The sequence below is a fragment of the Pristiophorus japonicus genome, chromosome 16, assembly GCF_044704955.1.
Source record: "Pristiophorus japonicus isolate sPriJap1 chromosome 16, sPriJap1.hap1, whole genome shotgun sequence".
In the NCBI taxonomy this organism is placed as follows: Eukaryota; Metazoa; Chordata; class Chondrichthyes; family Pristiophoridae; genus Pristiophorus; species Pristiophorus japonicus.
The window spans coordinates 82,618,961-82,633,182 of NC_091992.1; the positions used below are offsets into that span (position 1 = coordinate 82,618,961).

General features: G+C 43.2%; 1 protein-coding gene across 3 annotated transcripts in view; it reads right to left on the bottom strand.

The window, feature by feature from the left end:
- fdxr (ferredoxin reductase) overlaps positions 1-13,653 on the bottom strand; it is a 38,916-nt gene extending 25,263 nt beyond the window's left edge. For 2 of the 3 annotated variants that reach the window (XM_070857504.1, XM_070857503.1), the window contains exons 1-8: positions 13,486-13,653; positions 11,304-11,401; positions 10,038-10,133; positions 8,813-8,935; positions 8,085-8,198; positions 3,558-3,659; positions 2,882-2,989; positions 579-663 (exon numbers count right to left, since the gene is read on the bottom strand). In XM_070857504.1, the coding sequence (XP_070713605.1) occupies positions 579-663; positions 2,882-2,989; positions 3,558-3,659; positions 8,085-8,198; positions 8,813-8,935; positions 10,038-10,133; positions 11,304-11,401; positions 13,486-13,588 (829 nt within the window). In that variant the 5' untranslated portion in view covers positions 13,589-13,653. The remainder of the gene's footprint in view (positions 1-578; positions 664-2,881; positions 2,990-3,557; positions 3,660-8,084; positions 8,199-8,812; positions 8,936-10,037; positions 10,134-11,303; positions 11,402-13,485) is intronic. The other variant, XR_011587296.1, reaches the window with a different exon arrangement.
- Positions 13,654-14,222: the final 569 nt, after the last annotated feature.

Sequence of the window (14,222 nt, forward strand, 5' to 3'; positions counted from 1 at the left end):
GTCTCTGGACTGCACTCTTGTCAAAATGGAACATCTGCACTGCAAATCTGCACAAGGTGGATTCTTCGTTCTCCTATGACCAACAGTAGTGAGCTTCAACCTCTGCAGAAGAGATTGCTGCAGTGACTTCATGGCAGTGCGCTGCAGAAAATCACGCCAGGGCAGAAATGAAGAAATCCAAATTTTATTGGCCTGCTCATGAAAAAAAAAATTCGCCTTGACTCTGCAATAATTAAAAACATGCCTTAATAACCTAAATTTCGGGCCTTGAGGCAATCTTATTGACCGGGAGAAGAACATTAGTGTTCTGAAGATGAATTCTCTGTTGTAAAAACAAAATATGGCAAAAATCACAGCATGCAACCACTGAAAACATTCCAGTTTTGAATTTTAAACATAGGTTTATACAACAGAAGTGCAAAAGCTATTTGGACTTCCTAAACGAGACTGCAGCCATTTGAAAGTCTATTCTTAGCTTTACTTTAACAAAGTGCTTTTGAAGCAAAAAAAAATATTTATTTAGGGATGCAATGAGTTCTCCAGCAAAGCAGCTACTAAACAGGTTATTGTACGCTCACCTTTAATCATCTGTTGAAGCCCCTCAAAGTCACTGGGATTGAGCAATGGACAAGTACCAGGCAAATTAATCATCTCACGCAGCTCCTATTAGGAGGGAAATAAGAGAATAAAAGTACTTTATTCACATTAATCATGTACACACCCACCACCATGAATAGTGAAAGATACTTCAGAATGGCAAAATGTTAGAATTTCAAGATTTAAAAAAAAAATGTTTGTCTCTCTCTATAGTTTTCGGAAAACTCCGATAAACAGAACTTCTCTCCCATGATCAAGAAATTGCACCTTTTCAGTTGTCAGCCCTGCAGTTTTATAACGCACATTAGTGGTTACTTTATTTGCAGTAATCTCTATATTCAATTAAATGTGTCTTGCACTACAATATCACTATACAAACTGTTAGATTAAAATGTTTGACCAGGGCTCATATTGTTGGTAGCATCCAAGCCTGGCAACTGACAACACTCCACTGGAAAGCCCTTTTGAGAGCGAGTGCCAAGTACTCATCAAATACTCATCATCTACGGAAACTTTCATTACCTTTCTCATCAATGATTATTACTGAACACTGTCCAGAAGCAAACGGGAAAAATGTTAATAACCTAGAACGAGTTCCACACCAGCAGTAGGTTTGGCCAAGTCTGTCGGCATGCAACTTGATCTGCGTCAGATTAAGGGGCCGAAATTACCCTCCACCCCAAACAGGGCGCATGTTTCAAAATAAATAATTATTCTACGCCCCAATCCATGGGGCGGAGAATAGCATGAAATTGGCATCTTTAAATGTTTTTATTTGTCTGGGCGGTGTTGGGGGCGGCTATGGGGCAGAAGTGGGTCGGGAGCGGGACAGAAGATGGGCGGTGCCATCAGTGCCGCACTGAGAGCACATCATCTGACCTGCAGCAACGTTTTACTCTTCAGTTAAAAGGGAAGGCTGCTGCGCGCTCTGCAGCCACTTTAGTAGTATCCACTGGGTCACCAGGGAGGGTTTCAGCCGGGCCAACAGCCCGGTACTCAAGAGGATGTGCCGAGCAGTCCGTTAGCAACCCGGCCGAACCTGTGGTTGCCATTGTCGGGCCGACTTCAGAGTCGGTCGACAATTAAAATAAAATGGCGGCCGTGGCGTTGCACCCTCCCCTTTAAGGGCAGATGCGCCGACCAGCTTTCCACAGGGGAAAAGTTGTCGGGGGCACCGATCATCACCCGCTCCGCTCCCGCGGGGCAATTTCCCTTGCAGGACAGGAAGGGGTCGCCACCGGGCAGTAAGGGGTCAGCGCGTGCCAGACAGGGCGGGAATGCTGGCAGGGCGGAAACCCGTTTTCCACTATTGCCGGTTCAGGGGCAATTTCTGATGGGTCGGCCCATCCACCTTCCCCCAGACAGAAAAGCCTTAGTCAGAGGCAGTAATTGACCTTAAGGAGGGAGGCCATTTCAGCACCTAAGACTCCAATCCAACCTACAGATTGACCATTGTGTGAAAAGACCTAGTGCTTGATGTAGGGAGCTATTACAACTAGAAAACTTGCACCACGGTGTCAACTGTGGCTCGGTGGTAGCACCCTCGCCCGAGTCAGAAGGTTGAGGGTTCAAGTCCCACTCCAGGGACTTGAGCACATAAATCTAGACTGACACTCCAGTGCAGTGTTGAGGGAGTGCTGCACTGTCGGAGGTGCCGTCTTTTGTGGGAGTTTGCTGTGCACAAATTGGCTGCCGGGTTCCCTACATTACAACAGTGACTACACTCCAAAAATATTTCATTGGCTGTAAAATTCTTTGAGACATCCGGTGGTCGTGAAAGGCGCTATATAAATGCAAGTCTTTCTTTCTTCACCAGGAGAAACAATCGAGACACTTTGAGCTACCTGTTGACCAGTGTGGAGCTCTGCACTATCCTGGAATATTTTTTTAAACAAGTTTGCAACAGGCTTGCCATGACACTACAGTGGGTACATGTTCCAAACAATGCACCTCCTGAACTGGTCTCACACCACTCGCCCAAGTGCGAGTCAGGCTTTCAAACCTAGGTTATACTGCAGTTTGCATTGGCACAAAGCCAAAGCTGTTTTACAGAGACTCAAATATGTAGTGTAGCTGGCCTGTTAATGCAAGTGAACGGATTATATTAACGCGTGCAACAAAACATGTCATAATGGGTCCAGTGTTCAAGATATTGTGAACTAAAGTGATACAAAAAAAGTTGTATCCAGCTCCGGTTAACAGTACACTTGACAGGGCAAAGTAAAGGTAAAACCGGGGATTTTTACTGGAATGGGACGGGTTGCAACTTTACATAACACCATACCTTTATGGTAAATGCCACCTGGAGAGGTCCTCTTCTCCCAACAAGTAGCACCCGCTTTACCTTACTGGCTGCTAAAGCCTCCAAAGCATGTGTGGCAATATCTGTTTTCTGTAAATATATATCCAGCTGTAAGTTCACGTAAACAGATAAATATCATCTACTTTTAGAATTATATGAAAGCATTAAAAACTTCTCTCTATTATCTATATTAAAAATCTTCAATTGCACACAGTCTATTATGAATTACTATATTCATACGTATAATGGAAATGGCCTCTGTAAACATGCCATGTTACAATTCATCCTCCCACCAGTGATGGCACTGTAACCCCTCAGTTTTGCACCTCACAACTGCTCAGCCTACACTGCAGAAAAAAAAAACCTTGGCTCCAACCAACTCTAATTCTCTGTTTCCCAAATTACTGTTCAGTTTTGCTGCTTACATTATTTCTACGAATAAACAAAATTGCTGGGTAGGAAAAGACTAGCATGTCCATCACCATGATGGCCAGAGCACCATAACTAAACCATGTATTTGGGATTGTTTGAGGATATATGTTGTGCAAAGGAGTTTAAATATTCTCTTTTTAAGACACTGCGTTTCGATGACCATTTTATGAGAATAAACTATTCATGAACCATACGTTGCCCCAAGCAGGATAAGGAGTTCACAAACCTTAAGCATGTCAATGGGAGAAAGGAGAATCCTGGCTACATCCAACGCCACATTTCCTTGCCCCAGGATAACCGCCGTCTCACTGCTCAACTCAGGGTTCAGCTGCAAAAGAAAATACCACAAGATTTTAGCTCCTTGTACTTGAAAAGGTAACCCACTCAATGTCCAACACTTCAACCGGGACTGTGTAACACTCCTGGCTAAAGACAACTTTGTACAAAGTTAGATTTCTCAGAGCTGCCATTTCCAAATTTTGACTCCCTTTTTATGGCCTTTACGCCAAATATGAGCTTGTAATGAAATAGCATCCCTCCTAGAGCATCCGAGACTTTTATAGGAGGATTTTGGTAACACTGAACAGGAAGTAAAGAAGTTGGGGGAGTGGGGGGGGGGGGGGGGGGGGTAGATCAAAGGATGACCAAAGGCAGGGTTGAAAATGGTACATTAATGGGAGGCTTTTGAAGGCACAGTGGTTTGGGTAGTGTATTCTAGAAGACAGGGGCATAGTGGCTGAAAGAAATAATCAGCTTCTGGCAATGGATCAGGGAACAAGCAGCAATTCAGAGTCAAAGAAATAGATGCATAGCTGGGGAAGATAGGGTGGGACAAGCTGACGAAAAGGTTTGAAAAAGAAGGATCTTGAAATCAACCAGCTGGGATACAGTGAGAGTGTAGAACTTGGCAAGACTTGGTGCGGTAGCAGCCTCCATCGGTGAAAACTGAGGAGCAAATAACTTAAGGTTCTGCAGGACTCAGGCTGTGAAGTTCGCGCTTAGCTGAATATTGGAAAGGTGGAAGTGGGGAGCTTGGCTCGGAAAGCAATTGTGAAATCAATCCATTATGTGATTTGTCCTAACTGGCCTCCCATCTTCCACCCTTCATGTACCCAAACTCAGTTCCCAAAATCCTAATCCACCTGCTGGTGTTCAAATCCCACAGCCCTACAACCCTCCCGAGAACTCTGCCTTCCTCCAACTCTGGCCTCCTGTACATCCATCACTTGCTTTGTCCCTCCATTGGTGGCTGTGCCTTCAGCCATCTAGGCCCCAATGACAAGTGGCGTCCCACAGGGATCGGTGTTGGGGCCTCAACTATTCACAGTATTTATTAACGATTTAGATGATGGAATAGAAAGTCATAAATCTAAATTTGCTGCTGACAAATTTGGGAGCACCATCATCTCCAATTTACACTTATTCCTTGGTAATTCCTTTGTATTTCTTCACCACTGATGGGTCAAAATCCTGCAATTCTCGACCTAACCTCATTCCGGCACTGTGGTTCAAAGTGAAGACCCACTATCACCTTCTCAGGGTAACCAAGGATGGGCCTTGCCTGTGTCGTCCACATCCTCAGCACAAATAATAATAAAATCAGCATATTTCAGAGACCAGTCACTGAATTAACCCTCTCATGTAAGACCAGTTGCAGTTTTCTATCTGTGCAATGCTGATCCTTGTTTCGTAAACACTGAGCTCAAGGCTTTTTCTTTCCCTTATTTTTCTTAATGTTTTACTCTTAAACATTTACCTGGTATTCTGCAGATGTTTATGCTGTATTTTGAAGATATTTACCTGGTATTCTGCAGAGAAAATGCAATCCTATATTTTTACAGATGTCAATGGCACAAAACTGACACTATAAAGACAGGACTTTTAAACTAAAGGGTAATCTTCGGATTCCACACTGCCGGCGGGAAGCCCTGCCTGCCCGCCAGCCACAACCACTAGGAAGCGGCAAGCACCATGCTTGCCATCTTTTATCCATTAAAATCAAGTCAATTTTATTTTAAAATTTTCTGGTTTCTGGCTTGACAGATCTCGTGCATATCGGGAGTGAGGACACTTACAGGGCAAGTTTTCCAATATTTACAAATACCTTGCCCAGCAAATGTCCTTTAAAATCTTGCGCCTGAAAAAGCAGGCCTATAGCCTACTTTTACAGGCGGAGTGTTTAAAAATACACACAAACATTTTAAAATAAAGTTATACAAACACATTTTATAGTTTAAAAACCCTCCCCACTACGGTAAGGTTATTTTAAGGCTGGAAATTTTTTTTTTTTAAATAACAACTTTAATTTAAATGAATGTTAAATATGTAGTTTATTTTCTATTTTTTTATTGTGTTTTGGGTGTTTGTGGAGGGTTTCTCATTCATAGTAATAGGAGTTCTGGACTTGCGGAACTTCTATTACTATGAATGAGAATCTACACTACACGTGATCGGGAGCTGGAGACAGCAGCCAGCCTGCGCGCGCGCGTCCCCACGTACACGCGCTGCGACGCACAGTCACCAGAGGCCTCAGCCTCGGAAGTTCCTACGGGCGCAGCAGCAACAGGTACGTGCGCATCTTTTTTATCTTTTTCTGTCATTTGCCTGCGGGAAGAGCTCGAACGAAATTTAAGGGCCAATATGTTTATGTTATGTTGATTGAGGGATTAATATTGGCCGGGACACCGGGGATAACGCCCTTGCTCTTTTTCGAAATAGTGCCCTGGGATCTTTTACGCCCACCTGAGGGGGCAGACAAGGCATCGGTTTAACATCTCATCTGGAAGACGACACCTCCGACAGTGCAGCACTCCCTCAGCACTGCACTGGAGTGTCAGCCCAAGATATTTTTTTTGTGCTCAAGTCCCTGGAGTGGGATCTGAATCCACAAACTTTTGACTCAAAGGCGAGAGTGCTACCCACTGAGCCACAGCTGACACTCTGCGTATTCTTAAGAAGCACGTACACAAAATGATTTGTGGAATGATGGTTGAGGAGGGTTCCCGAGATGGCGCATCTGCAATTACGGTAAAAGCTTGCGCTCCATACTTGAGCTCATTTACTGCTCAACTTAACAGTGCCTGGCTCACTTTTTACTCTCAACAGTCAACAACAGGGTATCGATTCTGTAACGTGACTAGGGATCATTAAAGTAAGTTTTTGCCGATTTCCAGCACTTACTCCCAGGTTTCTTCGGGCTGGTGGATCGGTTTAAAAAAAGATTCCTCCCAACGTGAAAACTAAAATGTGTAACATTCCATGGTCTTCATGCTACAAACCGGGTCCCCAGATGAGTGCGCATCACACCCGTGATGTCAGCACGAATACTCCCTGTGGTCCGTGCAGCCCTTCTGCAGAGTGTCGATTGACACCACTGTGTCAGCAATGAGTTGGGGCTGGATTGATAAACATAGTCTATTTTACCCCAAGGTCCATTTGCTCAGCAAACAAAGTTTATTAATACAGCGCATTACAGCAGTCTATGTACTCAGCAAATAAATCTATTTTTATTATAAAAAAAGTCTCCACGAGCTGCAACAAACAGAACTCCTGACCGAAATTACAGCAACATTTCCGATAAAAGCAGGGATGATTTCTCCAGTAAAATGCAGAGAGTGAAGGATAACAACACAAAACAAATTATGTGCATAAAATCAATCCCACTCACTTTGACGGGGTAGTTATCCAATCATCTCCATTCTGACCAGAATAGTGCTGTCACTATGTGCAGCCAGGCTTCAGTCACTAATGCAGCAAGCACATATTGCAGGACCCGATTTTGGGCAGGAAAACAAACAAAGGCTTTGGCATCATTTATTTTTAAATATATATGGGGGGGGGGGGGGGGAGGGGGAGGGGGGAACCTGGATCATTTTGTCCTACATTATGTAATTTAAAGCATCAGGGCCAAAACCAGCAGCTTTAGCCTTTCAGGTATTTGTTAAATAATTGGATTTTTTTTAAAATATAAACCTGCATTTAAAACAGTCCATGATTCAATTTATTTATGGCCCATATCAATGCTCAGTTCTCTCGACATTCCTGCATTTTCCAATGTCTACAGAAAAGGTAATTCTACACGCAAGGGATTCATAAATATTTTAATTACCCTGTACTTCTCCATTTCCTCCAGACAGCACTGTGTATATCATGAGGTCACTGAGCTGTCCGATTAGGGGACTAGTCATCTTTAGAAAACTTTAAATGTAATGAGGACAGACTGGTGTGTGCTGTTTTTCTGACCAAGTATCTGGTACATATTAGCAACAAGCTAAACTGTTATGGATTCTTTCAAAATTAAAAATATTTGTATTGTGCTGCTTAAGCCTTCCCGATTCTGGTGCAAACAGCTGTGCTTGATTGTCTCTGAACTTTTAAGATCCAGTCCAACGGGGTACTGACTTAAACCATTAGCATTTTTAGGAATAGGAAAATAGCCATCAAGTCCATCAAGCTGTTCCCTCTTTAAAGATCAACCAGACTTGTTGTATTCTCTCAAAAATTCCGACTGATGAACCAATATTTTTTTTTCCCCCCAATTGCTTTAAGTTTTACTGATGTTCCAAATAAATAGCATTTTTTAAATACATTTTTATATACAGATTTTTATTTTTAAGCACATTTCCTCTGACTATACTATTTTTTGATACCAAAAAATGGGAGCAGCAAAACACCCTCAAAAAAACTTTAAACAATCTTTAAGTATGCGGGTCAGAGTATTATAAAATATAATGTAGATCAACAGTTAACTTACATTTCTGTTTTCAGGTAAACCGTTATACCAGCCTACAAATGTTCTGGCAGAATAGACACCCAGTAGATTCTCCCCAGGAATGCCAAGTATCCGATTAGCTTCAGCTCCATAGGTCTGGGATGACAAAGTTCATTGTAAGCCAGTAACGCAATAAAGCTTGCTTTTATATAGTATCACAGCTGGTCAAAACATTTTATAACACTTCATACAATGACAGTACCTCCCAACCCGCCACTTCTACCGCCTAGAAGGACAAGGGCAGCAGGCGCATGGGAACACCACCACCTGGTTCCTGAAGTCGCACACCATCCTGACTTGAAAATATATCACCCTTCTTTCATCGTTGCTGGGTCAAAATCCTGAAACTCCCTCACTAACAGCACTGTGGGAGTACCTTCACCAGTTCAAGATGGCGGCTCGCCACCACCTTCTCAAGGGCAATTAGGGATGGGCAATAAATGCTGGCCTTGCCAGCAATGCCTACATCCCATGAATGAATAAAAAATAAGTGCAGTGGTTGTCATCTAGAGAAATAAAAGCAAAAAGTAGAGGTACACCAAGGATTTAGCTCAGGCCATGAGGGAGAAAACCACAGTCGTCAATTAACACTTTTAATAGAGCTCCTTGACTCAGAGTGTTTTGAGGATTAGATTAGCCAAAACATTTCACTTTATACATTTGGAGACTGCCAAATAATCAGCAGGTTAATAATTTCAATCGCTTCTTACCAGTATCAGAGCATGGTATGCCTGTTTCAGCTCCTCTATGCTTATATCCTTCCCAACTGAAACATTCCCATAAAATGAGCAGCGGTCATGATGTGCTATCTGGGTGAACGCATTGATGACATTCTGTGGGGTGGAAACATTGAGAACACATTGGTATCTAAAGGGATCATTACACAAAAGAGATATTTCACACAATGTGAGCTCGTGTTAGGTTATGGTGGCTGATTTGCTTTTCAGGTTTGTTCATTGTTGGCTTAAACTACACAAGCACAGAAGTAGGAACAGCAAAAATGTTTAATTGCCACCATATCTGCCTCTATTAATAACTCAAAAATTATGCAATGCAGAGGGCACTCCCTCACAACCCCCCCCAATCAATAGTGGGTACCTTACTGCACTGTGTATTACAAGTGAATTCTACAAACCTTGAAGTAAAGGTATTCTAGATTTGTTTCATTACTTACAATGTTACGGTCAATGTAAATGGCTGCAGACCGGCACATACAACCTTGTGGACTATATCTGCGAGGAGCTTTATCTATCAGCTGCAAGCTTTCAGCACAAGACGCAACTTAAGGCACTGGACAATACTTTTACACTGGAAGATCTCCTGTACCATTACTCATAGTAGGTTCCAAAGATACAATGTGCATAGAACATAACGCACTTCTCCTTATAGAAGTTTTATCCTGCAACACGCCATAACGTAAGCAACGCCAAGGAACATCTGATATGCATGGAGAGCAATCTACAGCTGTCATATAGGGGGGGGGAATTGTACCTTTCTAAAAATTACAACCACACCAATAAGCAAACAGCAAGTGTATTAAAGAAACATTAACATTAAGGACACTTCAATAGTAAAAATGACAAGATGTGCCAACATCTGCTCTTTGTAACAGTTTTTGTTTAATGTTTAAATGAGGTACAGAATACCTTAAATTAGATCACCGCCAAGTAAATTCAAATGCATACAATCACAGCTGTCAACTTTATTCTATTTGGATGCAGAAATACTTCTCCAATTTATGAAAATTAATGTATGTTTAGGGCATTTTACATGTCCACTTTTATCTTTTCATTCGATGATCTACATTTAATTGAATATTTGACTGCAGGCACAGGCACTAATTACAGTTCAATTCTGTAAATGGCTCAATCGTCCTCCACACCATCTCAGGTTGGCAGCTGGATTCTGTCCAACACTGATAGATACTGGACTAACCTTCACTTCTGGATGGTCGGGAGCAACCCCAAATCTCACAAGGCCAAATGGGACGGGCAGTTTCTCATAGATGTCAACTACAGATGATTTATGATACTGGAACAGAAGAATAAATACAGCAAATGATTTAGCATATTACAAATATCAAGATTCACTATGTAAGAAAGAGACTGGCTATAAATAATGCAGAAAAACAAAGAGTAAACACAATTTTAAATTAAACAGCTTCCACCCCTCACTACTTATATATAAATACAATTCTGATTTAATTAGAAAGCAAAAACACATAGGATTCCAAAGTTAATTCTAATATGAATTAAAGAATTACCAGAAATTTCAAAAGTATTTCCTGTAAAGTATTATTAGAGCGAGCTACAGAGAGGCTTTTTCTGTATTAAAATACGCTTAACATCCTTTTGCTTGACTTGAACAGGGGAAAGAGTTCTTCTGTGCATTTTGTCCGTGTACAAAACTGTAAGCACATTCTTTATGAACGGGTTTCCGACTTTGTTAAGCAGACGTAACATGCAGAGAAATCTTTCTGCAATATTATTAGGGAGCTGGTTTGGAGCCACTACACCCAGTGTAAGGGAACAGAGTTAACATGTACACTTGAAGCCAAAGCACTGGGGCTAATAAATACATTTCTAAGGCTGCTATGTCAGCTCCCCAAAAGTACAAGTCACAGCAACTTCTCCAAACAGTTTCACCCAATGCGGTCATATAACCTTTTAAAAAATAACAGGGAAGAGAGACAATATTAATTAGAATTGTACTTCAATTTGTAAAAATGGATAACGGTAAGGGGTCTCATTGCGAATATATAGTTTGTAAATACATCCTGATCAAACTGCATTTATTTCAGTACTCACCACACATTGGACAAAATACAAAATGCTCCACCATTCAATTAGATCATGGCTGATCTGCACCTCAACTCCAATTACCCGCCTCAGTTCAATATCCCTTAAAACCCTTAACGAACAAAAATCTATCAATCTTAGCTTTGACATTTTACATTTGACCCCCAGCCTAACACCTTTTTGGGGATAGGGTGTTGCAATTAGCATGGAACCACATTTCTGTGAAGAAGTCAATGGTGATGTGATAATTTGGGGAAAACAAAGAATTTGGATACAATTGTTCAACTTCAAGTATTATTTACTGAAAATAGATGGTTGATAGCAGAAATATTCAGCAGAAAACTGGTGCATACAAAAGCGGCAATTTATATGCGCCACTGGGTTTTCTCTTATACAAGATTACCTTGAGCAGGTGTTGTGCAGTGTAGAAACCCGCAGGACCACTACCGACGATACAAACTTTAAGCTCAGGCTCTGCCAACGAGGAAAACCATTGCACTCCTAAATTGAACACGAGACACACACATTATTGCAAGAAGTCACAGTGAATCCAAGACTGGACAGCAAAAATTATGGTCCAAGTTGTTATGTTTACAAAAAGTGGTCACGTTTTATATATAATTATATATAATTGTTAATAGCAAAACATAGATACATGTGCTTTATATTCCTAATGTAAAATTTAATTTAGAAAGACATCACAACAGGCAGGATGTCCGACATACATCACTGTACCTTTTACGAATATTTCACTTCATTGAAACCCACTGCCCCGATGTTATTTGACAATGTGAATTAGAGACTACAGCACTTATCACACCTGATGACTCTAAGTTGCAGATTAAAATGCAAAGCTTCAAGTAGAACAGTATTTCTAGTAAACAGCAGCAAAAATGATTGCATAAACATGAAAATTCATCAGAAATCTACACCCCATACACCAGCTGCATCCAGTACAATGCCACACTACTTAAGAGATAAATGAACAAAAGACCAAACAGGTTATTGGCAGAAATCAGAGAGTGAAATAAAAGAACCTGTAAAATAAAGATTTCAGAGTAAACATCCAAACTAAAGATATGGCCCCTCAATAGAATACTCTATTCATCAGACCCTATACAGACACAGTGACTAGATACACTTCTATAATACAAACTGGTCCACTCTCAGGGATGTGACCTCCACGTGCCACTCTCCCAGACTGCTCTGCAAAACAGAATAAAAGACAAGAAATATGCTGGAAATACAACCAGCACCTGTAAAGAGAAAAAAAGGCAGGCTATGATGTTTTGGTGAGTGTACCCTTTCTTAGGGTACATGGCCACTGCACATCTATCAGTGAGCCAGAAAAGGAGGCAGTAATCCAGCAGATAACAAGGTCCATGCAAATGCAGATCAATGCTGCCGGAATTGCTGTGTGGCTGTCTGCATTCAATCGCTTATAAATAAATACAAGTTTTCTTTCAATTTACTGGGATGCCTCAGACAAAAATCTCTAATATGGGTCTGTTGTAGACCATTGCTAGGATAAGCCAGCAACTCCATCATGCGACTACCAGGATGGTATGTTTGAGTTGGTCTCCAGTTGTTTTGGATCCCCTTGCCACTGGACCAAAACCTTGCTCCATCAAGCCCGCGTGGGGGCTGGTGAGCAACGGCCACCCCACGTTAAAAGAATTCACGCAAAGGCATCTTCCACCGTTTAAAATGAGTTAATCAGTCACCGGAGTACTCATTTTTAGTGTGGAAGCAGCAAGTCATCCTCGACCCCGAGGGACTGCCTATGATGATGATAGAAGGCAAACTAGTTAGACTGTAGGTCCTTTTATCCTCTAACAATTCCTATGTTTTTTAAAAATATTGCACCAAGATCAATGTTAGCACCACTAACCCAGGTCTTGCAGTGCTGGCTACAGCCCTGAGAGCAGTTGCTTTTTGCACTGTGCCCGGGCCTCAAAGCCTCCCTGATAAAGTGCAACATCCCCACCGACACCTGGGAGTCCCTGGCCAAAAACCGCCCGGTGGAGGATGTGCATCCGGGAGGACGCTGAGCACCTCGAGTCTCGTCGCCGAGAGCACGCAGAAATCAAGCGCAGGCAGCGGAAAGAGCGTGCGACAAACCTGTCCCACCCACCCCTTCCCTCGACGACTATCTATTCCACCTGTGACAGGGTCTGTGGTTCTCATATTGGACTGTTCAGCCACCCAAGGACTCATTTTAAGAGTGGAAGCAAGTCTTCATCGAGACTGCCTATTATGATGTCCGTGCTATCACTCTCTGCAGCCCCTGACAACAGTTGCTTTTTGCACTGTGCCCGTGCTATCATTCCCTGCAGCCCGAGGGAGAGCTGCAGGATTCACCAAGCTCTGGGATGAGTCAAAGTGGGGTACGGGGGGTCAAAGGTTACTCCCCGGGGCTGCGCGAGCCATTACATCAGAGGGATGGAATGACTCCTGACCTCCAGCGCACAGCGGCCCCCAGCCCCCCCACCCCCCCCCCCACCCACCTCTGCTGGCCGATCCCCGGCCCCTCGCCGCCGGGCCCACGGCGCCTCCGCGCACCAACTACCGCGCGGCTGTCTCACCGGAGAAGGCCCTGCCGCTACTGCTGCTGCTGCTACTGCCGCTGCCGGTCGTCCTGCAATAGACCCGAGCTAGAAGAGCAGCGAGCGGCCGAGGAACGATCATAGCTCCGGCCCAGCCCCACAGCCTGTTCGCTTGTCCACGTTATGCCCCCGCAGCAGAGGTCAAGAGCAGCCCGCACGGTGACGCCATGGAAACGGCGAGGCAGGCGGTGCTCGGATGCTCTCGCCAATCAGAGTGCGCCGTTCCCGAGCCTAGCCCCGCCCTCTGCCTGGGTGAATCAGAGATGTATTTCTATTGGTCATCGCGAAGGGAAGATTATGAATGAGGGATTGTGATTGGTTAGAGCGCTGGTGGCGACCAGGACTGTCCAAGTTTGTTGCCTTGGTGTTGTAGTCTGGGTTCAAGGGAAGAGAATCACATAATAAAGAAAAACTTGCATTAAGATAGCGCCTCAAAGCGCTTTACAGCCAATGAAGTAATGGCATGCAGGTGCAGCAGGCGGTTAAGAAAGCAAATGGCATGTTGGCCTTCATAGCAAGGGGATTTGAGTACAGGGGCAGGGAGGTGTTGCTACAGTTGTACAGGGCATTGGTGAGGCCACACCTGGAGTATTGTGTACAGTTTTGGTCTCCTAACCTGAGGAAGGACATTCTTGCTATTGAGGGAGTGCAGCGAAGGTTCACCAGACTGATTCCCGGGATGGCGGGACTGACCTATCAAGAAAGACAGGATCAAC